Source organism: Paramisgurnus dabryanus, chromosome 14, assembly GCF_030506205.2.
Source record: "Paramisgurnus dabryanus chromosome 14, PD_genome_1.1, whole genome shotgun sequence".
In the NCBI taxonomy this organism is placed as follows: domain Eukaryota; kingdom Metazoa; phylum Chordata; class Actinopteri; order Cypriniformes; family Cobitidae; genus Paramisgurnus; species Paramisgurnus dabryanus.
In genome coordinates this window covers 20028604-20055679 of record NC_133350.1, presented here as the reverse complement: position 1 = coordinate 20055679, position 27076 = coordinate 20028604, and the positions used below count along the sequence as shown (strand labels likewise).

At 41.2% G+C, this 27076-nt stretch overlaps 1 protein-coding gene across 12 annotated transcripts in view; it reads right to left on the bottom strand.

The window, feature by feature from the left end:
- zmynd8 (zinc finger, MYND-type containing 8) overlaps nucleotides 1–23620 on the bottom strand; it is a 30085-nt gene extending 6465 nt beyond the window's left edge. The window contains exons 1-15 of one of the 12 annotated variants that reach the window (XM_065241487.1): nucleotides 23499–23620; nucleotides 17191–17264; nucleotides 16874–17025; nucleotides 16220–16441; nucleotides 7912–8025; nucleotides 7411–7476; nucleotides 7054–7146; nucleotides 6887–6974; nucleotides 6750–6805; nucleotides 6602–6679; nucleotides 6375–6490; nucleotides 4612–5108; nucleotides 3608–3736; nucleotides 3034–3189; nucleotides 105–659 (exon numbers count right to left, since the gene is read on the bottom strand). In XM_065241487.1, the coding sequence (XP_065097559.1) occupies nucleotides 105–659; nucleotides 3034–3189; nucleotides 3608–3736; nucleotides 4612–5108; nucleotides 6375–6490; nucleotides 6602–6679; nucleotides 6750–6805; nucleotides 6887–6974; nucleotides 7054–7146; nucleotides 7411–7476; nucleotides 7912–8025; nucleotides 16220–16441; nucleotides 16874–17025; nucleotides 17191–17264; nucleotides 23499–23512 (2410 nt within the window). In that variant the 5' untranslated portion in view covers nucleotides 23513–23620. Of the gene's footprint in view, nucleotides 1–104; nucleotides 660–3033; nucleotides 3190–3607; nucleotides 3737–4611; nucleotides 5109–6374; nucleotides 6491–6601; nucleotides 6680–6749; nucleotides 6806–6886; nucleotides 6975–7053; nucleotides 7147–7410; nucleotides 7477–7911; nucleotides 8026–16219; nucleotides 16442–16873; nucleotides 17026–17190; nucleotides 17265–20499; nucleotides 20771–22194; nucleotides 22267–23498 lie in introns of those variants that run through there. The other 11 variants (XM_065241488.2, XM_065241496.2, XM_065241485.2 and 8 more) reach the window with 11 other exon arrangements.
- Nucleotides 23621–27076: the final 3456 nt, after the last annotated feature.

Sequence of the window (27076 nt, the reverse complement as noted above, 5' to 3'; positions counted from 1 at the left end):
TTTTTATATATACCCAACATGTTGGCCAACACAAAGTTTGTCGTTTTAAAATTAGTAACAAAAAATATGACTTCATAAAAGTGAAATTCCTAAAGCAATCTCACCCTCAGGTTTGGAGACTGTGGGTTCTTTGAGTGCGGTGACAGCGGCAGAATCTCTCATGGTCCTCTTCCTTTCTTTCCCTGCATGTTCTTCTCCCAGGTCAATGACTAGCTCCCTTTCTGAATCAGAGTCCATTTCCACATCCGCAGATGTCGGCTGCCCGGCCTCCTCTGATGTTTTGGGTTTCTCTGGGGATGGCATAGCTACTTTGTCTTTTAGTTTCTCTGGTGGTTCTTTTTCTGATTCCATACCGGGCTTCTCTTTGGCTATAGGGTCAGCGGGGTTCATTTTCTGGATGGGTTTTCCTTTGGTTGCTGTGTTGGTGGTTGTAGTAGAATCTGTGCCGCTTTCTTTGTCCTCAACAGCTGCCACTGAATGTTTAGTCTTTTTTTTAAGGGGCTCTTTTGCGTTTTTACCATCAGCTGCAGTTTTATTGTCTTGGCTGGTCTTAGATTTCTGTTCGTCGTCGCTGGCGTATTCGCTGTCGCTGGAGTCAGACTTGTCAGATTCCTCTGAGTCGCTGTGCTCTACACCATCCTCTGATATTTCATTTATACCTGCAAATAAATAAAGATTGCACACTTGGTATCAATCATTTAAAAGAAAAAAAACCTGCATAAAATCTTTGGTTTAAAAGTGTTGCCAAAGGGGGCGTGTACACCAAAGCATTTAAACATGGCTGAAAACGCCAGGCCGGCGGCAAGGTTCTTGCCAGCTTTTTTCCAGCTGAGCACTTTGGTTGCCATGATACTTCTGCTTTGTTTATTAGTCGATGAATGATACGCTAGTTGGTTGTTGTGATATTTTTCCTGCCCCTCCTCCACTGTGATTGGACGTCCAAGTAAGAAGTGACAATTGATGAGCTGAAAATTTTTCAGCTCTTGCCGCTCAGGTTGGGCAAAACCCACCAGCTGCTGGCATTTTTGAAAAGTGTGTGCCAGCGTAAACGCCTTGGTGTGCATGCCCCCTAAGGGGCTGGACACACCAAAACTTTTAAACTTGGCTGAAAACGCCTGGACAACGCCGAATGCCAGCCGTATTTCAGCTGAGTGCCAGCTTTCTTCAGCTAAGCGCTTTGGTAGCTCTGATACGTCAGCTGTGAGATGGTTGGTTGCTGTGATACTTGTCCCGCCCCACCTCCACTGTGATTGGACGACCGTGTGAGAACTGACATTGACGAGCGGAGCTTGTCATCCAAAGTTGAAAATGTTCAACTCTCGGTGCTCAGTGCTGAGCGCGGAAAAAACGCTGGGCGCCGGTTTTCAGCGCGGAAGAAAACTGCTAGCTGCTGGCTTATTTGAAAACCGCCGGGCTTCAATTGGAAACAATTGAAAACATGCGCCGGCCGCGGGCGTAAAAGTTTTGGTGTACACAACCCCTAACTGTCTTGGTAAAGGCCGAAGTATAGTCCATTTATTTACTTGTATGCGAGGGTCTGCTTACAGCACACGCAGACTCTTCTGATGATCAGAAAATTAATTTGATTTTCTAGGCCGATGTGGCTAGGAACTATACTTTCATTCTGGGGTAATAATCAAGGACTTTGCTGCTGTAACATAGCTGCAGCAGGTGCAATGATATTACGCAGCGCCCTGCTATTAAAAGTAACAAGCGGGACTATTTTCGGGCTGTGCGTAATATCACTACGGAGATCGGCTGAATGGATTCCAAAACGGTAAAAATCAAATGTTTAACTCTAGGGGAGCTGGAAAATTAACACAAATTAGCCCTTGCGTGGCACAAGCAATTGAAATTAATGTGTTTTAAAGCGCAGGGCACACGGCGTCTTATGTGAAAGTGCCATTAGGCTGCTGGATTTTGTACATTGTACAAGTAGGTTGCACATGTAATATGTAGCCCAGGAGATGCATTGCATTTTGTCGCAATGTGCATGCGTCAAAACGTCTTTGTGCACGTAGAGGTCAAATAAACTTTACTTTACAGGGACTATACACCAGGATTAAGAGAACAGAATAAAACAAAATCACACTTCTAAACATACAAGACAAAATTGGGCTATAAAAATGCTTTAAAACAGCATTTTTGGTTTATCGGTCCAATCACTCCAACAATTTGCTGGCGTTAAACGTTTTAGCGATACCATAAAAGTTTTGTACCGATGCTATGTGTGAACAAAACAATAACAATAACATTAACAGTAAAGCATGAATGCTATAAAGATACTCTGTGAGTACTCTTTGATCTTGTTTCAGTGGTGCAGTGTGAATTGTAGCTCAGCTGGTATATAGCACATGAGTCATGAGTTTGATCCAAGCTGATACACATACAAATAATAAAATAAATGTATTTAGCTTAAATGCACTTTAAGTCGCTTTAGATGGAAGCATCTGCCAAATGCATAAATGTAAACTTATGGAAAAATATACAGAGAAAATTGTTGTTCAATTCAAAATATACGTTGAAATGGTGGACTGACATACAGTACATTTAGAAAGTCACCAATAGGGGGGTAGGAAAATATAGATAAATGCAAGTGGCAATGCTATACTGATTCAGAAAAAAAACAATATTTAAAAAATTTAATCCGTACAAGACTCATAGCAGTTGTTTCATTGGAGGTTACATCTCGACCACTAGATAGCATTCTTCTTATCTCTGAACTTAAATAGTGACAGGAAGCACTAGCATAGGGGTGCGCCACAATTTTTTTGCTTAGGTTTGCATATGGTGGTTTGTTCTCAATGAAAACTATCCTGAAATTATATTTTATTATATTCCCCCCAAAAATAAGAAAAATCCAAATACAACGGCCCACAGCACACTACCGCAATGCATTGAAACACCTGTATCATGATACGAATCACAAGATTTTGGCAGATACACAGCCGTAATCACCAATGTAATTTTATTTAATGCAATGAATGTTATCTTTCAGGTGACTCTAGTTCCCAGATTTCCATCAGAACTCACCCAGCTGTGCTTTGCAGCTCTCTATGGTCTTGTCCAGGTTGAGCTGGAAGCGACTCCTGATCTGTCTTTTAGGAGAGGTGAGAGAAGGCTGCTGCTGGTTCTGCTGCTGAACACTTTCACTCAACTCCTTCAGGTCCATCTCTGCTTTACTGCGATCTAAAACAGAAAACAAAGCTCTCAATCAGGAGCACATCCTAAATATACAGCCTCATAAATGACAATAAAGCAGTAAAACTGAATCAATTGTGCATATGAAGTATTTCTTTACATCGTATTTGATGCCAACAAAACAACACAACAGCAGACCTAAATCTAAATAAACAGTCTTTCTAATGCAAAATGTGTCATTTTATTGTTTTATTCTGCAGTTAGTCAAACAAAGAGACTACACCAAACCTGTGTCATTGGTTAAGCCAATGTCATGTGGCTAAAACAAAGAGATAAATGATTTGATGGCAAAAAAAAAAGTTATAATCCAAGAACTTGTGCCTCACAGCCTTCAACATGCTGTCTACAACATGCTAGATCTATGAAATGAAGTATAACTTAAAATGCAGAGGTGAAAAAGTTCTACCAAGGTTTAGGTTGAGGATACTGCCGGTGGTTGGGGTCTTCTCCTGTTTAACAGGGGTGCTGGGAGCTGGGGAGTGGAATGGTTTAGGGCTTTCTAAGGTGTTTCCTGTTCTAGGAGGGGCGGGTGATGCTGTAAGAGAGGGAACGAGCTTTAATGGTTAAAAATTTATGGACTATGGCAACACACACTTAACTTTTAGGGGCGGTTTCCCAGACCAGGATTAGCTTAATCCAGGACTAGGCCTTAGTTTAATTAGGAAATACAACTAGTTTTAAAGGAACAGTATGTAAGAAATTTATATCAATTAATCATAAAATGGCCCTGATATGTCACTAGACTTTAAGAAATTATTTTCATTTCAAATACTTATATCACTCACAACAGTGGTCTGGCCAGGATATTGTCATTTAAAAAGTGGAGTTGCAGCCCTCAACTGATGTTTATGTTGTCATTTTGTGTATTGGCCACCAGTTGGGTGATTGCAGTACCAGTTTTAGCCACAAGTTTTGTTATTGCAATACCAGTTTTGGCCACAATCCTACATACTGTTCCTTTAACAAACATGCCTAACTAAAAACATTACCTGCGTGCATTTTGAGGTAAAACAAAGGCCACTGATGTATTTTAAGATATGTCAGTGCAAGTTGTTTTCAATTTGGAGAGCTGATAAAAGTGTTTAAGTCTAGGACTAGTCTAATCCCTGTCCGGGAAACCGCCCCTTAATCAGGTTGGTTCTCTATCATCAAAGCTAAGTAGCTGATCCAACGTATGTGACCCAATCTGCGAAAACCCAACTAAAGTAAGTTTACTGTTTTCTACTTTAAATCATCCTGCACAATGTAAAGAACATTCTGTGAAAATATAACTTTGATATCTTTAATATATTGACTGAGTAAATTCATGTCAAAGATGAAATCAACGATTTCCTAATCTCATAATTAGATTTTGTCTGAATTTCACAGACAAAAAAGTAGTATGCAGGGTAACATGTGTGTTTTATATACCAGTACAATCCATTGACTCCTCTGCTGTGCTGTAATGGGGCAAGGCGGCTTTAGCATGGCTTTTCTCTCCAGTCTCCTGCTCTCCATCAGATCCAGTATGGGCAGACGAGTTAGTGCTCATTGGTGAACGAGGCACATCCGTTAATGAGATTCGCCCTCCCGTCCCGCTCCCCGTGGTCCCACTGGACACCATGCTCTTGCCCACGAGCAATTTAGGAGATGCCGTTAAATCAAAGCTGAACTTGATCTTTTCTTGTTTTTCGGGTTTGACGGAGCCCGCGCCAGGGTTTGCTGGGTCCAGCAGCATCTGGAACTGGTTGTCCGGTGTGTACGGCGTGCGAAACGGAGCGTAATTGAAGACGCTGAACTTTTTACGGATGTTTTCTACGTATACTTCCATCTCCTGCATGGCGCTGTTAAAGATGCTCTTGGTCTTTTTTACAGAGAATGGGATTTCTTTGGACATGAGGTAGCAGTTGTTAATAGGAACCCAGGCCCTAAAAAATAAATTAGACAGAATGAAATAATAGTACAAAACTGCTCTACATCGTCTTATCAGCTTTCTGTATTTTTTCTGTAAAGATATTCAGCCTTGTTCGCTGCACAAAGCATATGGTCACGGTTTCAGGAGCCTTGTAGTACAACATACAAGTTGTATGAATTACTTATGATCACTTGCTTATGATTATCATCCATTTCCATTACAGGGGACATTTCACAAGTTTTTTTTAAGATGTCAAAAAAGTCTTTGGTGTCAGAGTACATAGGTGAAGTTTTAGCTCAAAATACCATATAGAATTAATATAGCATGTTAAAATTTCCACTTTGTAGGTGTTTTTGGGTGTGTCCTTTTGAATGCAAATGAGTTGATCTCTGCACTAAATGGCAGTGCCGTGGTTGGATAGTGCAGATTAAGGGGCGGTTTTATCCCCTACTGACATTTTTTGCACATGCTTGCAGAACCAAAACTAAGTAACTGAGTTGGTCTTTTTCACGTTTTCTAGGTTTATAAAGTCTTCACGGGTCCACTTAGATCTGAAAACCCAAGGTCCGACCCGAGACCCGATCGGGTTCAGGTCTAAAAGTTTCACTTGTGCCTCGGACACGGGTATAATAATAGCGGCATCGGTTCTCGGGTAACTTAAAATAATGTGTTTTTGCCGAATGGACCCTAAGACCCGAACTCTCTCACGTGTGTGTGTCAATGTCCTTTTCAAACCTCTCCTCTGTTTGCCAAGAGTGCTTGCGACATTGTGTGGCTGGCAGTAGGTTAATTTTCATTAAACAGACATGTCAGTCAATTTTAAATGTACATTTTAGCGGTTACCTTGGTGTCGTTGTCAGATAACAAAATAAAACAAATGGAGCAGCTCGCCAAATTTGTTGCGAGACCAGCTGGGTTTCTTTCTGTCTGACTGCTGCATGCGGGGCTGCAGACTGCACACACGTTGGTGCCGTTTACATTTGGGTACTGGGCCACTGGTTCGGGTTGGACTTGGGTTTAATTTTCTCGGGTTTGTCTCGGGTCGGGGCTTTCTTAAAAAATAATGATGCACATCGGGTTCGGGTATAAAGTGATTCAGGTAATTTGGGTCGTGTACATTTCTTTGGACCCGAGAAGACCTCTACTGGGGGCCCAATTTTAGCACTTAAACATGGAAAAAAATCAGATTTTCATGATATGTCCCCTTTCATCGCATTAAAAAAGCAATAAACACAGACGACGGAAAGTCATGCGGTAAATGGTTGGTAAAGTTTCTTACCTGTCATGCTGTCCAAAGAATCGAGCATCCACTTGTCCATCTTTATCTCGTAGAGCTTTAGCAGGCCAAAATGGAAACCCCTTCAGCTTGGCCCATACTAGAGGGTGAGGGTTGCTCTGTTGATGCACACAAATATTTCGTGAACAGATGGTTAACTTACACTTGTTACTATGTGAAGAAAGAATGTCTAAAATGCCACATCATTCTGCTTGGTGTAGGGCACTCACACATGGTTCACAAAACCAGTTGTCTCTTTTCTGGCATGCAGAGAGATAGCACTCCGGACAGACTTCGATCTCATTCATCTGTAAGATAACTGGTGTTAAAAAACTGGCACTAAATTTAGCATGTTGTGATGTGTTTTACTGTACTTACTTCATGTTCGCAGATTTTTACAATTACTTTTGCTGTTGCTGTAAGTTTATGGTTCCCTAGAAAGAAAAACAACATTTTAATCAAAACTCATCAAACCACATCATAAAACTAGAAGCATTTACCGTACTTAAACCAACCTCCATTATAAATGATGCAATTGTGCAAAATCCACTTCACATCAGCCAGGAAAGCCTCAGTGGATCCATACATTTTCTTTTTGATATTCTGAATAACAGAGCAAGCAAATGAATGAATTTCTTGATGAATTACCCATTTTTTTAAGAATTAAATGTTTCACTCTCACCTTTTCTAAAGTGCAGAGATCCATGGGATGAAATATATACTCTGCATAATCTGGATGCTGTTCCAATGACACTGGCTTCTGAAAGGGCTCCGTCTGAACAGAAGAAAAATACACAGATAAAAGCTATTTTAGCACTAATCTATATCATCACTGAAGGTAGAAATAATGGCCTTGCTGTCTTTGCATGACTGCTATTAACTTTCAACATCTCCACCAACTATAAAGTTTAGACTATATGTTGTGGTCAGTGCTATGGTGTATTATCAATATGATCCACTGCAAACATGTTTTAAAGGCAGGGGATAGAATAGAGGGGTGGGAATGTAGTAAGATTTTTTTTGCATGGCATTTGTTTACCCAGTTAAAAGTCTTTCTCCGTGAAGCAGCGTCATGGGGAAGCTGAGAGGATGAACGAGGTTGGTCCTGTTAAGAAAGCACAACTGCCCCATGATCTGAGGTGCCTATCTTTCACACTTGGTTTGACTGCTTGAATGAGTTTTATACCAGCCCACCCCCTGTGCAGTTTTTTTTTTACATTATATGATTTTGGTCAGAAAAAATGTATTAGTTTTGAGTAAAGACTTCAGATTTTTGTCTTTCCAAAATTTACTGAACTCTGAGGTCAAACCAACTCGGGTCTGCACCCAAATCTCGAGTGTGAAAGCGCCCCAAGAGCACTACTGAGAAGTTAATGAAGCTCCATGTCTGCTCTGTAAGGAAAAGGGCTTAAAATAACTATACATTAAAACAGCTATTTCTCACTATTATTTTCTAAATATTTTCCTATTAGAACCAGATAACTATAAAGATGAGATGACAAACCTCTAATGTTAATCTGCTAAAAGAGATGAAACTTACACCTGGCTGTTTCATCTTCTGGAGAGCAAACTTCAGCAGGAAAGACAGCTGATCCAGTGTGAGCATCGTCATAGCTTTACTCTGAGTCTCTATGCATTCTGCAACTGTTATTTTCTAAAAGAATAGAGAAAAGCAAGAGTATAAATGCAAACGTTAGAAAAGCTATATAACTTAAACTGGATTTTGATATAATATTTATGATCACCAGCATTTACATATCAGTACAGTAGTTGTTCAGTATTCAATAGCATAGGGCACATGCCTTTAAAATACAGTTCTGTGCAAAAGTCTTAGGCCACCATTAGATTCGTTGTTTTAGCAATGGTACAGTAAAATATACAATTATGCCTTATCTTAATTTTTTATTTCTTTATAAGAATATAACCAGAAAATACAGGAAATTTGTATGCAATAATACGATATAGAATATATAAGCTATAGTGTCAAGTATTTAGTGTGAGCCCCCCTTACAGATGAGCAATAGCAGGAACCTACAGGATCTCTTAAACACTTTCTTACTTAGTATTTTTGTTTTGTGTTCAGAATAAATATTTCAATTTCTTGATGAGCAAAAAGACCTTAGAAAATAAATATAGTTTATAGACAAAAAAGATACAATTTAAGTTAAGTTTGTGCTTAAAACCAGCAAAAACAAATCTGCCAATGGGGTAAAAAAATTTTTCTTGTTTTTTTCTTAAATTAAGTGTTTTAAAACAAAAGTTCAATAGTTTTTTCTTACCCCATTGGCAGATTTTTTTGCTTGTTTTAAGCACAAATTCACTTAAATTGTATATTTTCTGTCTAAAAACTAGGTTTATTTTATTTCATGTTTTTTGTCTAACATCAAGAAAATGCATCTTATTTATAGATATTTGTACTGAAAACAAGACAAAAATACTAAGTAAGAAAGTCATTTTTCGCAGTAAACCTAAATGAAATAAAAGCCTAATTCTAATCGCATGATTATCGGACCTCAGTCTCCTTAGAAGAGTTCAAGATGTGTTTAGTGCCAAGTGACACTTTTTCTGTATTTTCTGTTTGTTTCTTAATCGAGAGCAGAAAATGCATATGTTTGATCATTAAAACTACGCTGGTGGTGGCCTAAAGGTGCGTTCACACCAGACTCGGAAGAGGCGGGGCAAGCTTGAGTGATTTACATGTTAAGTCAATGCAAAGACGCGAATAGGCATCCTGTGGCACGGTAAGCGCAAATGGCGCGGTCCGCGTGAATTGAGCATTGCCGCATGATCCTAAAAATTCTGAACTTTGGCAGATTTTCGTGCAGCGTTAACCAATCAACTTGCTCTAGCAGTGACGTGATTACAGGAAGCGAGCGGGGCAGGAAAACAAAACAACAATGGAGGACAATCACCATCGCTACACGAGACATCTTTGTACTTTTACAGGAATTAAAAGGATCTTGTTTGAAAGAAAGTGAGTGAGGAGGTCGAACAATCTGGTAAAGCTGGGCGTACACGGTGCGAATTCTGACGGTCGGAACGTCGTGAGCTCTCGCACACGACACGAGTGAGTTTATACGAAAATAATTCGGACGCAGTCACACACGACAAGATTTTACTGTACGACTTGACGAGTTCTGACGTAGACATTTTCACACCTGTGAGGATGAAGTAGGCTACCTTTCGTTGTGGCAGAATGTACAAAAAATAAAACAAAAAGAATAGGGTAAAGATATTGGCTTAGTATATAAAACAGCCTGGAATTTCTGTTCTTTAGAATTTCTATTTATGCATTCCGAAATTGCAATATAGGTCTGCTGTGGCGGTGAAGGAATTTCTCTGGCAGTGATTGTTCGTGCTAGCGCATATGCGGTTTTACCGTCTTAATATATCATGTTTTTAGTGCCAAGTAAATATCTATATTGCTATTATTAATGTTACATATATTGTTGCTTTTTTATAAATATGACCGTTCAAAAAACACATTCAGTGGGCCTATTTATTTATTTGTAAATGCAGAATGAGGAGCAATGAGGTAAAACGCAAGCTAACGTTACACGTCTTTCCCTTTATAATTAAATTATTAAGACAACACATCTATAGCCAAATATTAATTTGTAAAACGAAAATAATTTAATTTAATATAAGCACACTGTCTAGGCTTGTTATGTGCAAATGTTCGGTCAATGCGGTGTCTTGAAGTAAAAGTGAGACCGCAGCATTTATGCTCCTGTAACTGCACAAAATAAATGCCATACAGAAGGCATTGCATATTAATATAGGGCATTTTCACAGTAGGCCTATGTAAATTAATACATAGCAATACAAATATAGTATGAAAACAAATTAATCATTATTTAAATAAAGTTTCAGAGATAGCCTATGTCACAGGTAGGGGTGGACCCAGGTGTAAATAAGGCCACGCCCCTTTCTCCACCTCGAGGAGATTCCCAAAGCCACCCCAATGACCAGACACACAAGGTAGGCATAAAATTAAAATATACTTTATTAAATTACTTAAAAATATTAAATAGGGAAGGGGAAAGGGGAACTTAAAATAACGGCCCCTCTAGGCTCTCTTCACAGCTCGGCTTCTCAGGGTTCACGCTGGCTCTTTCTCTCTCTCTCTCCACAGATGACTGCTGGGACACAAAGGCACAATGAATCGGTTTTCCAATGGTTCTCTCACCTCTGCGCTGACTACAGCTTTGGGTAGGTATGGCTCTCTGCACAGTTCAGTATCTCAGTGCTCACGCTGGCTCTCTCTCTCTCCACAGAGGACTCTGCGCTGACTACAGCTTAGGGTAGGTATGGCTCTCTCTTCACAGTCCGATATCTCAGCGTTCACGCTGGCTCTTTCTCTCTCTCTCCACAGATGACTGCTGGGACATAAAGGCACAATGAATCGGTCTCCAATGGTTCTCTCACCTCTGCGCTGACTACAGCTTTGGGTAGGTATGGCTCTCTGCACAGCTCTCACAACACACTCCTCTTCCCCGTTGATTTGGCAGTTTTAACAGGTCGTATATTACTTTAACAGGGTGGCGGACTTACGGTAACTGGCTGCGCGATGCGTCAGCTAGACAGTGGTTTCCTATGTGACGCCGGGGGCCAAAACCCTCTCGGCGAGCTCGTTGGTCTACAGAGGGGCGAGAACGTCACGCCGGCACACCGGGTCGAGCGCTGCCCTTTCCTCGAGACCCGTTGGTCAATCGAAAACTGGACCGGGGCGCCCTTTCGTCGAGACCTCGGGGCGGCGGATCTCCTTCGCCTCCAACTCTGTGATGACAAAAGGACACAGGTAAGGTAGCAATATTATAGGTAATATCCACACACCGTCAATAGCACAGTTCTTCACCGCCACTCCTAAACTCAAGTCCGCCGAGCGTTTGGCTGGGAAAATACTTCGAGACGCCACTCTGAGATTTTAAGACTGGAACACACTCACAGCATATTTATATACAGGTCTTACTCTAGAACCGTTCTTCCTCTTCGTCGTCTCAAGAACGAGTGACTGGAGGCGGGGGTACGTCAGACAAGACAATAGCAATCTCACTGCAATACACAGCATTACACAGCACCACTTCAAGTGAAAATTTCTACATCCAAGACTCACCCACCACGCTCAGTGCTTACAATAGACGCCCGTCTTCCTTCACCTCACTCTGGACGAAGAATATGGAGATGGTAACTTGGCCTAGTGCTTGTTTTCGTCACTGGAGCTGTTTCAGCACAAAGACCCTTTGGCTCACCCACCGCGCTGGTTCAGGGGTAGGGCCACCCGCTCTCTTCCAAAAACACTCAAAGAGATATACAGGTCAAATATATGTACAACACATCCATAAAGAGACTCCGTTACTCACAGCTGCTGTACTTTCTTCGTCCCACGCTCCCCAGGGTTTATCTCACACTGCTAGGACTCTAGATGCATAGACAAAATGGCTTTCAGCCACCAACACCACTTTTCCACAATCGTATACTCACAATGGTGCGTCTTTCCTTCCTTCGTTGCTTTCATCCAAAGTCAGTATTCGTTTAATTCTTCTACCTATAAGGTCTTCGGTATCTTCCTCAATGTAAGGCTATAATCCAAACGAGAGAGAGAGCAAATACAACAATCCAAAACCGCATACCCGGTGAGCCCAACTCAGCACTACGATACACACCACCAACAGGAATAATAAGCGATTTCGGGGTGCTCCTTTCAAAAGATCCACCGCTTGCCTTCCTTTCACCCTCTGTGACTCTGTCCTCTTTCCGCCCGCTTCAGCGGTCGCCGGATCAACAGAGCTTCGGGCTCTTCAAAAGGTGCGTGTCTTTGTCTGCTTTTGGCAAAGGAGCTTCCCCGTGTCACTCGCCTCTCGTGTCTGAGTCTCTCGTGTGATCTGCCAAACTGTGGTTTAAACTGCCCTGAAATACTCTCCTGAGTGTTGCCATCGTCCAATCACCCGGCGCTCCTCTTAATGACTCTCAGCTGTATGTAATTTGGCCGATTACAGCGTTCGCGACGCTACCGGATGTCCGGTGTTTTCTCTTACCGGTCCGGGCGGAAACATCCGGGCGGAACCAAAACTTTCCAAATTTTTGGTTCCGCCTAAAAGATCGTCACCTTGTGACATCCTCCCCCGCCAATCCGTTCTCGTCCCGAGAACGCGTTGTTTGGGGACTGATAATGTGTTGGGGGAACTTTACTTTTTTTTTAAAAAACCGTGGTAGGTCATTGGGGGACCTTGGTCTCAACCCGAGGTGGACTGCCGACTACGCCAAATCTGTCACAGGTAGGGGTGGACCCAGGTGTAAATAAGGCCACGCCCCTTTCTCCACCTCGAGGAGATTCCCAAAGCCACCCCAATGACCAGACACACAAGGTAGGCATAAAATTAAAATATACTTTATTAAATTACTTAAAAATATTAAATAGGGAAGGGGAAAGGGGAACTTAAAATAACGGCCCCTCTAGGCTCTCTTCACAGCTCGGCTTCTCAGGGTTCACGCTGGCTCTTTCTCTCTCTCTCTCCACAGATGACTGCTGGGACACAAAGGCACAATGAATCGGTTTTCCAATGGTTCTCTCACCTCTGCGCTGACTACAGCTTTGGGTAGGTATGGCTCTCTGCACAGTTCAGTATCTCAGTGCTCACGCTGGCTCTCTCTCTCTCCACAGAGGACTCTGCGCTGACTACAGCTTAGGGTAGGTATGGCTCTCTCTTCACAGTCCGATATCTCAGCGTTCACGCTGGCTCTTTCTCTCTCTCTCCACAGATGACTGCTGGGACATAAAGGCACAATGAATCGGTCTCCAATGGTTCTCTCACCTCTGCGCTGACTACAGCTTTGGGTAGGTATGGCTCTCTGCACAGCTCTCACAACACACTCCTCTTCCCCGTTGATTTGGCAGTTTTAACAGGTCGTATATTACTTTAACAGGGTGGCGGACTTACGGTAACTGGCTGCGCGATGCGTCAGCTAGACAGTGGTTTCCTATGTGACGCCGGGGGCCAAAACCCTCTCGGCGAGCTCGTTGGTCTACAGAGGGGCGAGAACGTCACGCCGGCACACCGGGTCGAGCGCTGCCCTTTCCTCGAGACCCGTTGGTCAATCGAAAACTGGACCGGGGCGCCCTTTCGTCGAGACCTCGGGGCGGCGGATCTCCTTCGCCTCCAACTCTGTGATGACAAAAGGACACAGGTAAGGTAGCAATATTATAGGTAATATCCACACACCGTCAATAGCACAGTTCTTCACCGCCACTCCTAAACTCAAGTCCGCCGAGCGTTTGGCTGGGAAAATACTTCGAGACGCCACTCTGAGATTTTAAGACTGGAACACACTCACAGCATATTTATATACAGGTCTTACTCTAGAACCGTTCTTCCTCTTCGTCGTCTCAAGAACGAGTGACTGGAGGCGGGGGTACGTCAGACAAGACAATAGCAATCTCACTGCAATACACAGCATTACACAGCACCACTTCAAGTGAAAATTTCTACATCCAAGACTCACCCACCACGCTCAGTGCTTACAATAGACGCCCGTCTTCCTTCACCTCACTCTGGACGAAGAATATGGAGATGGTAACTTGGCCTAGTGCTTGTTTTCGTCACTGGAGCTGTTTCAGCACAAAGACCCTTTGGCTCACCCACCGCGCTGGTTCAGGGGTAGGGCCACCCGCTCTCTTCCAAAAACACTCAAAGAGATATACAGGTCAAATATATGTACAACACATCCATAAAGAGACTCCGTTACTCACAGCTGCTGTACTTTCTTCGTCCCACGCTCCCCAGGGTTTATCTCACACTGCTAGGACTCTAGATGCATAGACAAAATGGCTTTCAGCCACCAACACCACTTTTCCACAATCGTATACTCACAATGGTGCGTCTTTCCTTCCTTCGTTGCTTTCATCCAAAGTCAGTATTCGTTTAATTCTTCTACCTATAAGGTCTTCGGTATCTTCCTCAATGTAAGGCTATAATCCAAACGAGAGAGAGAGCAAATACAACAATCCAAAACCGCATACCCGGTGAGCCCAACTCAGCACTACGATACACACCACCAACAGGAATAATAAGCGATTTCGGGGTGCTCCTTTCAAAAGATCCACCGCTTGCCTTCCTTTCACCCTCTGTGACTCTGTCCTCTTTCCGCCCGCTTCAGCGGTCGCCGGATCAACAGAGCTTCGGGCTCTTCAAAAGGTGCGTGTCTTTGTCTGCTTTTGGCAAAGGAGCTTCCCCGTGTCACTCGCCTCTCGTGTCTGAGTCTCTCGTGTGATCTGCCAAACTGTGGTTTAAACTGCCCTGAAATACTCTCCTGAGTGTTGCCATCGTCCAATCACCCGGCGCTCCTCTTAATGACTCTCAGCTGTATGTAATTTGGCCGATTACAGCGTTCGCGACGCTACCGGATGTCCGGTGTTTTCTCTTACCGGTCCGGGCGGAAACATCCGGGCGGAACCAAAACTTTCCAAATTTTTGGTTCCGCCTAAAAGATCGTCACCTTGTGACACCTACATTTTTAGTCATTTAAATGTTCTCATCATTTCAAAACAAGCTAAGGCTACCATATAACTTACACTGGGCTATATCATTTGTTTCTTTGGTCGAAAATATGTAAAAAAAATATATATATGTGTGTAAAAATACCGAACAAGCTCACTTGTTAAAGCAGAAGCTCCATAATAAGATGGGAAACATCGTCTCCGCATATGATCATCATGTTTATGTACTCTCTCAATAAATGCATATCTTAGCCTATTAAACATGGACATTCCGTTGCTTTTTTCTGTCGCGACAGCCCTTTTAATATCCAATCATTTATAAAACTACAGCAACTTTGGCACAGCTTGGATTACACAAAAATTGCGACATTCTTTGTACATCCTGTACTGTTTAAACCAGTGGTCTCTGCACGTAGTCTAATAATTTTTATATTTATGTATTACATAATTTAGTTGGCTTATTTTATGTTTACATTGTAAATAATGATAAAACATATTAACAAGTAAAGAAAAATCAACAAGTAAAACAAAAAAGTTTTAACATCAAAAAGCCTTGTTTAATGCATCAGAACAGCGGTATAGCCTAAAACAACTACACTCTCTCCTGTTTCCACACACATCCAAAGCTGTGACCCGACATCACAAAAACACGTATGACAAGTTTTTTCAGGCAAATAAGCTGATCAAGAGGTCGTCACTGAAAGGACCTGTCATATTTGTCATGATGTCCGGTAACCGGAGTGTGTGTGTGCGCGAAACATAGCCAGCTATAGAGTAGTCATCAATATTTGAGGTAGCAGTGCTACATTTGTCTTCTTCTGCTTTTTGTACATTCTGATTGGTCAAATTCAAGTGCTTTGCCAGATCGTCTCGTACACCCGCACCAACACTACGAATTTATACCGACAGCTCCCGAACTTTTTTGACATGTTTAAAAATTATCGGGAGGTCGTAAGGTGCTCGTAACCTGCTCGGCTCGGCTCGTAATTCCTCTCACACGGTGCGAGCCGCGACCATACGAGCATGAACGATTTGCTCCCGAGGAAAAAAAATCGCATGCGAGCCCCTACGACAGCAAAAATCGCACCGTGTACGCCCGCCTTAAGTTTACTCAAATTGAGCTTAATAAGCCCCTCCCATGACGCAAATTCATGCATTAATGTCTCGAATGAAGCGAGTAAATTCAAAATGTTCAAGTGTACAACTACTTTTTTGCCGCCTCTTCCGCGTCTGGTGTGAACGCACAATAAGACTTGTGCACAATACTACTGTACATAACAAACAACGAATAAAATATTGCTTAACAGCTAAGATGATTTTTGATCTGTCACGTGTTTGTGCGAGTCAGTACCTCACATTCAGGACAGAACCAGTCTCCTTCGGGCTCTGCAGCCAGTTTGAGGCACTTTGCGTGGTAGACCCGCGGGCAGAGCTCACAGCAGAGCACCTGTCCCTCACGGTGACACACCCAGCAGTAGAAATCATTCCGCCCGTCCTGCGGTACAACATCAACAGGGTCTGTGGTGAGTGCGGGCTGCTTCACATAGTAAAAGGGACCATGTCTTAGTTCTGACTGGAATGCGGGCGAGAAAAACAGAGGGACGGGATTTCAAAACACGGGTATTAAAGGTAACAGGAAAAAACAAGCAGGTACAAAGGTTATCAAACAGAAAGCGAAATGGGAAGACGAAAATGCAGATGACCGCTGAATTAGTGACCACTATAAAGAATGTCAGATTTCCTTACTTCCTTGTGCATTAAATAATTATGACAATAGCAACACTACCCAATTAATTTTAAATGGCAACTAATGGCAAAAACTGTAAAGGCATCGAGGTACACTATAACATCTTGTAGTAGTGTATCACCATGAAGAAGCCACCCAAAAAAACAGACACACACTGTTAGTGAAGTGACTTTAGTGAATGAGCGACAATGACACACGTGTTCAAGTCAGGCATGCAGGACTTGAACATGAGTTTATATAGGTAGAGTGATGTTTTACCTGGTCTTTGCTGTTATTGACGGCGCCAGGTTTCTTCTTCTTTTTAGCAGGACTGGAGGAAGATTCAGAAGGGGAGTGTCCATTAGAAGAGTGTGGAGGGCTGGTGGCCTTGCGTTTTGGGACGGTTCGTTCTGCTGACCCCTGATCAGAAGCTGCATAGTAAAATCACAAATAACACAGAGCGAAGGAATTATTATATTGATAGTATCAACTAAACTGTATACCCAAATCCAAATATTATCAACAAATGTAGCAACTTAAAAGTGAGTGTGCAGCATTACAAAGATGCTGCATTTGATCTCTCATCTCATTCTTACCCTTAGATCGTGTTGCGATTTCCATCCCTCCAGTCGCATCTGACTCCGCCTTCACTTCTCCTTCAGCCAAGCTGCTACAAAAATAGATAAAAATCTATCAATTCTATAGAAAGGGTTTAAATAGGTGGCTTCAATGGTATAATGGTGTTGTTTGTATTTGTAGAGGTTTTTCAGTGAAAGAGCTTTACTAAAAATAGCCTTGACTTATATCAGATTCAAAGGGTTAAAGCTAGAAATAGCAATGAAACTAAAGGAAGATCACAAAATCTGGAAACTACGTTCTGAAAACTATCCTGAGCAAAAGGAAACAAATTCGTTCACTGTTTCACAAATCCTGGTAGTTATTAAAGCATCTCAATGCAGGAGAGAGAGAGAGAGAGAGAGAGAGAGAGAGAGAGAGAGATCACACAGAGCCTTTTGACGTCTAATCTGCAGTATGGGCCATTCAGAAATACCACTTTGTTGGCAGAATCCACTAAACGCCACCCCCGATTTTTAGCAAAGGAATGTGAAATGACCATGTATCACATTTAAATTTGAGTTCCATGTGAGTACTTAGACCTTAATGCAACACGAATATGGCAACCACACACTCTAAAAAAAAATTGGTGCTAAATACAGTAGCACAAAAAGCTCTTAAAGCAACACCAAAGAGTTTTTTTTACCTTAAAATAACGCTTCCAAAACAGTGTCAGTCGTTCATCCACTCTAAACAGGGTGAACAGCACTTTCACATTCGCTTTGCAGCCCTCTATCGGCCAAAACCGCACTAAAGAAGTTTCCAAACGTCGGGTAGTGGTCCTGTAGTCCGAGTGAATACTACAAAAACTTGCTTTACGGCAGACCTACAATCCAATCAGAGCCAGCTATGCCTCAGTATTTATGACAGTGGGTAATGGACAATTACGCTTGTAACCTGTAGGGGGAGCAAAGAGCCAAAACTCTTTGGTGTTGCTTTAATCAAAGGGGAACCAATTTTTAGTGCTATATAGCACCTATATAGACGGTTTCATCGGACGCACGTGTGGTGACGCGATATGCGTCTGGTCCGAACTTTACTTCCGGTTTCAGTTTTTTTATGGTCTGAACAAATATCTCGTAGTTTGTTTTGGTTTCCTATGTAATCTACGTGTTGTTTATTTAGCTTATTATATAAATAACTACGTTTAAAGTACTTTGTTGTTATTTATTCTTACCGGAATTTACATGTTGACCATGAAAGCCGCTTGTTTATGTTGTTACTGTTGAAACCGTCAACGGTGATTTGGCACCACTATAGCACCACATATGGTTCTATATAGCACAATATGGTTCTACAAAGGTGCTACATAGGTGCTATATGGCACTTTCCCCTATGATTACAAGCCAGTGAACCACTTTTAGTGCTATTTAGCACCGTTTGTTGAGACACATCACGTTTACACCTGATATTTAAATCCGTCTTTTTTGTCCACTTTCGACCATTTCTGTCCTGAATACTGTGAGGGTATGGTCTGTCAAGACGGTGGGTGAGTCTCTCCGCTGTCATTTAAACGCGAGCGGGAGTAATGATGAGTTTATATGGACGCAAACTAATATTATGTCGAAGTCTGCTGCTTGTGTTGTAAGTAAACATGCTGCACAGTGCTTTGTCCATGTATATGTTAGAGCTTTCTCTGAATTTTCAGGGCAACTGATGAAATTGGATCGCGCAACTTTCACATACTTACAAAATGAAACTGGGGAGATCAGACGCTTTAGTTTTATCATTGAAAGGCTAAAAATAGCGCTGTTCACCGCGCCAGAAGTCAGAAAAGACGTAAAACATTGTGTTCAGTACCTCAGATTAGATAAATGGGCGGAGAGAAGGTGGTCGCGTGTGGCTGTTCGAACACATTCAACCACATGTGTGTTTACACTACACAAAAGCAATCCGATCGAAAGGGGTTTCGACTACCTCTGAATGTAATTGAAAGTGGACGAGCTCAAAATGTTTTGAACACCGTTTACACCTGGCATTAACATAATTCCACTTGTGATCCTATCAATGAATGTTAATGCCAAGTGTAAACACCCTCTTAGTGGTTTTGCACCTGCTACTATGTCTTTTGGAAAAAAAATTAGGTTTCTGTCGAAAAGGCTTGCATGTACTTTGAGGGTTTTGAAGTGAAAGCCAAATTTCATACCAATTAAACGACTATAGTGACATGTGTGAAAATAACGCATTTCAATTACTGACTAATAACCTTTTCATTGCCATTAAAATGAAATGACTGAACCTAAACATTTACAAGAAAACGTCAGACGCACTTAAATGGTTTTACATCTGAACATCTTTATTTAACACGGGCAAACAAATGGAACAAAATATCCGATGTCCCAGTAGCCTATTTTTGGCAATGCAAATGTACTTCCTTAATGGAAAAATATCCCAAAGATGCCCAGCGGAAACAATCTGTACAACATGCCTTCCTTCCCTCGAAAAAAAAAAAACATAACAGGCAACACAGCTCAGTTACAACATTGGCAGGAGCTTCACCAAAATGGTTTCCCTCCACTGCCAAAATAGCATTGTTGTTCATTTCTGCATACACTAAATAGCTTTTATAGACGGATGGGATATAACTTGTCAGATATTGCTAGCTTGCCATCATCAGTTGATCCAAAAAGCAAAGAAAACCCTTTTAAAAATGTCAATCCTTTGTATAGGTGTAAGAACTGCTATTATCTCAATAATTTTCCAGCATTAATGGCATCCAGCAGTACATAGAGAAAATCAGCTTCACTTCTACCTGATGCCCACGTCTTCATTACACATGCCCACCATTGCACAGCTCACCCTGACCTTAACCACTCATTCAAGAAAAACAAAGACAATGCAATCGCAATGCATTTTTTGTTTAGCTTATACCTATAATGTGTCTCTCTTACAGTTTCACATTTACAAGTGAATCCTGACAAAATGTAATCACTGACAAGGCAGCAATATCTTTGCCTTTCCCATCAGGTTTTTCTCCATCCTGCACCCCCAACCTTCAGAGATGCGAATGGGGAGGGGTTGTGTTGACAGCATGCACACATCTGTACACTGAGCATTTGCCATCTTGGCCTCCTCACGCCCAACCTACATGCACCATCCACTCCCCACCTTCGGCAGCATCCACATCATCTTGTATAATCAATAACCCAAAAGCATCTGCAAACATTATCAGAATACAACCATACATACACGTTTAACCTCAATAATCGTCCGCCCCTTAAAAAGAAAACACAATCGCGTCAACATTGTATGATTCTCCACATAAAAACTGACACATAATAACAGCATACCTTTTTCTTTACGGGCACAGTACACAGATTCTTCAGGCTGAGCCTTTTAAATGTAATTTTTGTTCAGATTTAAAGGCATTGAGGGATGAGACAAAGATGGGTGCAGAATTTTCCAGAAGGGCCTTGCTCTCCCTGCTGCTCTCAGAGCGATTGTCAATCTTTAACCTCAGCTGTGTGCTGCCGATTGGTTTGAGAGCCACACGGAGGCGCGTGATTGGGTGGCTGGCGCTGTGTGGCTCTCTCCGCTTCCCTCTCTCTGCTCTGATACACTGCTGCAATGCAGGGAGGGCTGCTGCTGCCATTCAGCAGGAAAATACCCTGAAAATCCTCATATTCCTCTTCCATGAAAACTACCGGCTTCTATGTGTGAACAAATATGGGACGCTGGAGCTTTCGGACGAATGTGTCAGGTGGCTTTTTCCCTCCTCCCCCTCCACTGCTCATGGCTAAGAGCGACCATTTTGATCTCGTTCTCTCCCTGTCGTGTTAGGCGATCGCCTAACCAAGCTTTGACAAATGAGTGACTCACAGGAATGCACTAAAGGTCTTATAAGCACCAGGGGTCGTATTACAGAAACTTTCTATCTTAGGTCTTAACTTAAGATATGATGTGTTAAGTTAAGATTTTTCACAAATTCATATTACAGAAGCAAATCTTAAATTGATTTAGGATTCTCATCTTATCTCACCAAATCTTATCTCATCTCTAGTTAGGAAATCCCAAATCGCTTAATCATGTTCGGCTATCAACTGTCATGTCTGTTACCAAGCAACCAGCAATGCGTGAGCTGCTGCTACAGTAAACAAAAGAATTGTCCTTTTAATTTCAATGGGCCAGAAAAATACATGTTATTAAATTCATTGTAATCATAATCTGTGTTTTTTGTATTAGTGTTTTAGCACATCATCTATCAGTTACCATTCAATTTAAACATTTAGCAAATGTGACTTACAAAAATTAAAATTATTCTTCCTAAGTGTTAGGATACTACTGTACATTTCAACATTTGATAGAGACATGACAAGAAATAGATGCTGAGTCAAGTGTGTACTGTATTCTCCCGCAGCTCTATCATAATGTGATTGTTTCAGCTGGCTCTCATTAAAGTTTTAAGTTAGGACACCTGTGAGGTTACCCTAAAGTTAAGACCGTTTTTAGGATGTTTTGTCAAGTTAGGATGCTTCTGTAATACCACTTTCCTATCTTCAGTTAAGATAAGATAATGCATTTAGGAACATCATTCTGTAATAGCTTTTGTCTTAAATGAGGTCCTAACTGAAATTACCATGGTTACCAAACAGTTAGGATAAGATTTTAAAGTTAGGACTTTTCTGTAATACGCCCCCAGGAGACAAAGAAAAGGCAGGAAAATGTAATTGGAGTCGTAGTAAATTGCTGGTCTTGGGAATACTCCTTATGCGTTCCCATTTAGACGCTCAAGAATGGCTTGGGCAGTCAGCAGCCTGCCAAAAAGGATCTCATGCATCAACGAAAATGTTTTTACAGTTTACACAGTCAGGTTGTAATAATAACAACGGGTAATAAGCTGCTACTGTAAGCTGCTTCTAGCTCAGTGGGAAAAGCATCGTGTTAGCAGAGCAAAACGTTGTGGGTTCGATCCCAGAGAAAATGTATACATGGTATGCACTGTACTTGCCAAATGCATTAATGGAACTGCAAAATGTGCTGCTTACCCTATTTTTCTGATATTCATCCATCACTGTCGTCTTGTAAATGTTAGAAATCCCATAATCCTCTGCACCTCTCCCTAAGATATACATACTAACTAAAATGTCAGATTAAATGGTCAAAAAAAAAATTCCTTAGCTGTCACTGGGGCGGGACCCTTTCACTTTTGCACCTAAAGAGTTCATATATCAGTGCTTCAAAGGTACATGTAACAAATACATATCTGTACCAAAATGGCACATATAATCATACATATAAGGTCCTGCCCCAGTGACGGATAGGGGACATTTTTTGACAGCATAGGACAGATTATAGGTCAGTAAATCACCTGTACAAATGCATATAATGTCAAAGCAGCTAGGTAAAGCCAAACACACAAAAAAAGACTCAAACTGTCAAACACAACTAAACACATATGTGACTTTGCAGACACTGGCAGCAAGTAGCTAGTAGTACAAAATATAAACACTTTGGTTTAACATTAACACTAGTCCACTAGTCCACAGTCTTTAGGTCTTACCCTTAATCAAACTCCTACTATATTAAACCGGGTACGGACCAAGACAAATATTTAAAACACCATACATAAGCTTGCCATAAATATATATTTAATGTAGATGCATACAGTATTTTTGGTTTCACAGCTAAAAAAAGAGGAAGCTGTCTGAAATGGCCAACCACAATTGAGTTTTGATAAAATGACTGGCCTGTAGTCTGACTCAGAGCAAACAAACGCCTCTAACTATGAAAGACAAACATAAGCCTAATTTTCCATTTATGTCTGTCTATGAAACAGAAATTGTTCGCTTTAAAGCCAACAACTGCTATACTTATGTGACTTAGGAGCAAAATGGACATTGAGTATGTCAGCCATTGAAATGTGTTCTTCAAACATGTGAAACCTGAGCCAAAACTGCAGCTCGATCTTTCTGCCAATCTGCATGTGAGCTTCCTCTTAGAAAGCGTCTGCTCCTCAGGGCCTTGCATTTTGAGAGGTCTGGCCTGTGACACAACCAGACACGGCTGTGCTCCTCTCTCCAGCTCTAGAGAAACATTACTAAGCAAAGAAGAGAGGAGGCCATTTCGGTCACTGTGCTAGCACGGGTCAGCCATGTGATCCTGAAAGTTCAAAGACAAACTGAACAACAAGAGTCAAAGAGTGATTTCTGAGCTCTGTGCCTGTCAGGATACAGACCTATAGTGTGGGGACAAGATTTTTTTCTATCTCTGAGAATATCCAGTATTTTGCATGACATAATTCAAATGCTCAACATAATCAGATAAAGAAGCGATAAAAAAGCAGGCTTACCTCTGTGGATGCATGGCATAAAACTGTGTGTAATGTCAATGCTTATTAAAACATGGAGGACTGCACTCAGCCCTCCCTCTCTATACAGAGCAGTCTCGGCTCTCCAAGGCAGCCAAGCCAACATTCTGGTAAAACCTATGAAAGCAGGTCTACGATTGGCCCCTGCTCAAAAGCAGAATGAAAAGCGGCCTCTGATTGGCTGAAACGTTTCCTGAGCGAACGTCTTTTGTTCAGTTCAGGCAGGCCGTGGCAGGATTGTAGATTGAGATAGAACCTAGGCCTCAATCACACCAACACATATACTTACACTAAACATAACCGAACCTATATATGTTGAGTTGTTTTTACTCAAGATTAAATATATTGAGTACTTAAATGGTAAAACAACAAAAGTGTGTCAGTAAACATGCACAAAGCCCTTCTTAAAATCAAATAGAAGTGAAGAATACCAAGTCCATATATACATCTTGGGAAATCCATCATCTGCAGTTTAACCTCAGGGAATTTTTGTAAATCATTTACTACTTTCTACTCAAACCATTGACAATTCTTAACCATGGTAGTTTACTCAAGCTCACCTTTATATCTTTGAACATGTCCTAATATATAAGTATCAATTAGGAAATTAAGAAATCTATGAGACAAACATACTATGCGCGGTTAAAACAAACATATTATAAATATATGTTTGAGATAGAGAGTTGGGTGTAGAGGACATCTTATCTTAACCCACTCTAGTTAGACAGGTTCTGAAGCACCTTTAAGTAAACACACCCCATACCCACTTATCTCCCTGCGAAACCTGATTTCATCATTAAAAATGATCTAAAGAATGCATAATTTTAGTAACCTACACATTACCAGACAACCCATACATAGGCTACTAGACTGCAGGAAGTGTTCACTGAAACTGAATGAGTCATTTAAATGAAACACCTACTATAAAGCACCACGTGCATACCTCGTAAAGACAACATTAAGTGTGGTTATATGGTACATGTTGTACCCATCTAAAGGAAAGTCAAACTTGTCCTCAACAAGCCGCAGGATTTAAGCTTATGCGACAATTTAACAAATAAGAACAGGCGATTATGAAGTAGGCCATACACCCTTTTACTTATCAAAAAATTAATGATCGTGAATCATATTAAATCTGTCTGGAAAAATATCTTAACAGATATAGCAGATTAATTACGTGTGATTTCTAATATGTCATCTTTATGACCTTGTCATTTATTTACAGAAAACATTGTGGCTATGTCTGAGGATGGCTAATCCATGTCAGTGACGTTAGCAAACAAAAACACGCCTTAATTTCCTCATATCAAGCGAAACTGTCAAATAGTATCATTTTAATGAAAGACTGTTTAGTAAGCATGCTGTATATGGTCACTAAAGAGTTTTGGTCAGGGTGTGTTACCGCCAAATCTGTGAATTTCCGCGCGCCTTGTAACTTACTTCAAATGGTAGACACTCACCTGGACTTGAAACGTCAAAACCATCAAGGAGAAAAAATGTACGGAAATATTAAATATAATTTATTTTATTTTCAGAATTCTTAATTTAGTCATATTTTTTACATTCCAAAATAAAATAATATTTAGATGAATAAAATAAAATGATTGATCAACTGATCAATAATGTTCATGATGTTCACTAGAGGGAGCTGTTCGGCTTTCTTCATCCCTTGTTGTCATCTTTGCTGAGGACAGCTGTCTACGACTCCCTGCTGCATTAATAAATCAGAACACATACTGACACACTCACACAGCATGGAAGAGCTCAAGCAAAAAATATCGATGATATAGAGAATTTCTTCCATCGGTGCACTGTTTCTTTTCAGCTCAATATTTACACTATCTCAGTTATGCACATGCACATTACTGTCTTTTGCTCATTTGAAATGCAGTTCAGTTATCTCTTACCTGCACAATTGATGTTTCTATTTATTAGCTCAGTCTAGAGATCCATAAATCATGTCTCAAATAAAGTGTTTCAAATAAAGTTCAGCAATTGATTTATGTAGTTCATTAAACAATCTGCCTTGTTAAGGAGCACAGTAATATCATTTCACCACTTAACCTTGAATTGTATTGCACTTTCAGTTTTAAACCTGATGCTCAACCATACATTTCTGAAGAGGAGATTTAACCTTGTAAATCTGTGGAGATGTGTATGCATCATGTGGAGAGGGGATGGGTGAAAGAGATGTTCGTGGCTGGAGGTTTGCAGGTAGAGGATCTATAGATGCAGATGATTGGGGGCTATCTCCTGTCCTTTTAAATCCCTATCTCCTGTCTTTTCAAAGGGGGCAGACGGAACGAGGGGGTTGGGGGTTAGCCGTCTCCAACTCATAGAAGGGGGAAGCCAGTTTATGCTGCAAATTGGGGGAGGGAACAACAACAGGTCTATAGGCCTCTGGTTTTCCGAAGAATGTCATTGGGACACTATCATTGGGTCTTTTTCCTCAAAACTATGCAGTCGTATGCCAGGCAATAACTAAAATGCAGAAAATGTTATGAGCCTTCTGATTCAAATGCTCATTCACAAGATTTTGCCAATTTAGCAATTAGAATTCAACCTTGATTTGGAATTGTGCAAAAAAAAATTATATCTTCAGTTTTTCCAAATATGTTTCAATGCTTGGTTCCATGCATCAATTTCACATCTAAATTCTTGGCCAGATGAGACCAGAGGTTATATAGCAGGGAACTGTCATGACAGGAAACAGCAAGCAATGAGCTAATTACTACTCTCTCTCTCTTTACTCAGTCTGGCTCTCTCGCTTGCTCTCCATTCTCCCTTCCCCCTCCCTCACTGTTCTCTCCCTCCCCTCTTTTTTTCCCTTCCCTCCCTCCCTCTTTAGCACTGTCTCCTCCAACAGTTGAAATTCTACACTGGTATGCCTCAGAGATCACCATGGAGACGAGTTCATTGCTATCTTCCATGTCTGGTCTTCAGAGGGCAGAGCACTTACAGCCTCTGCAGACAACAGGAATCAGAGCATGTCCTAAATAGCCCCCTATTGACCATTCAATTATATTTGCAAAATGATCTAAATATATACTAATAATAAAACAACACACTGTTTATTGTGCATAGTCTATACTGGCACCCACACGCCTCTTATAATTTACGGACTGGCTAGCTATCAAATAAGTTTGCAATGTCAATATGAAGCCATTTCCCCTTGAACATGCATACAGTTACAGAAATACAAAACAAGCTGGTCTTGTCATACTACTACCAAAACTGTGTTAAGATAATTAACAAACTAGCTTAACCAATTTATCTTATGCAAAAAAATTATAATAATGGACAGTTGGATCACAATACTAATCTATGTAAATACAGGCGTACGTCAGCCTAGTCATCAGGGATACGTGACGGTTATCTCTACGTGGTCCTTGGTTGAGCTAAAAATACATGCACTGTATTTTTTTCTACGATATTGCTACTACTGCCCATCTCCTACTGGATGTCTATTTTTCGATCTGCAGGGGTTCATGTACTTGTAGTTTATTTATTCTCTAGCTCTGTTTGGAATGCGCGGATCGCCCAGGTGAAAGAACTACGGT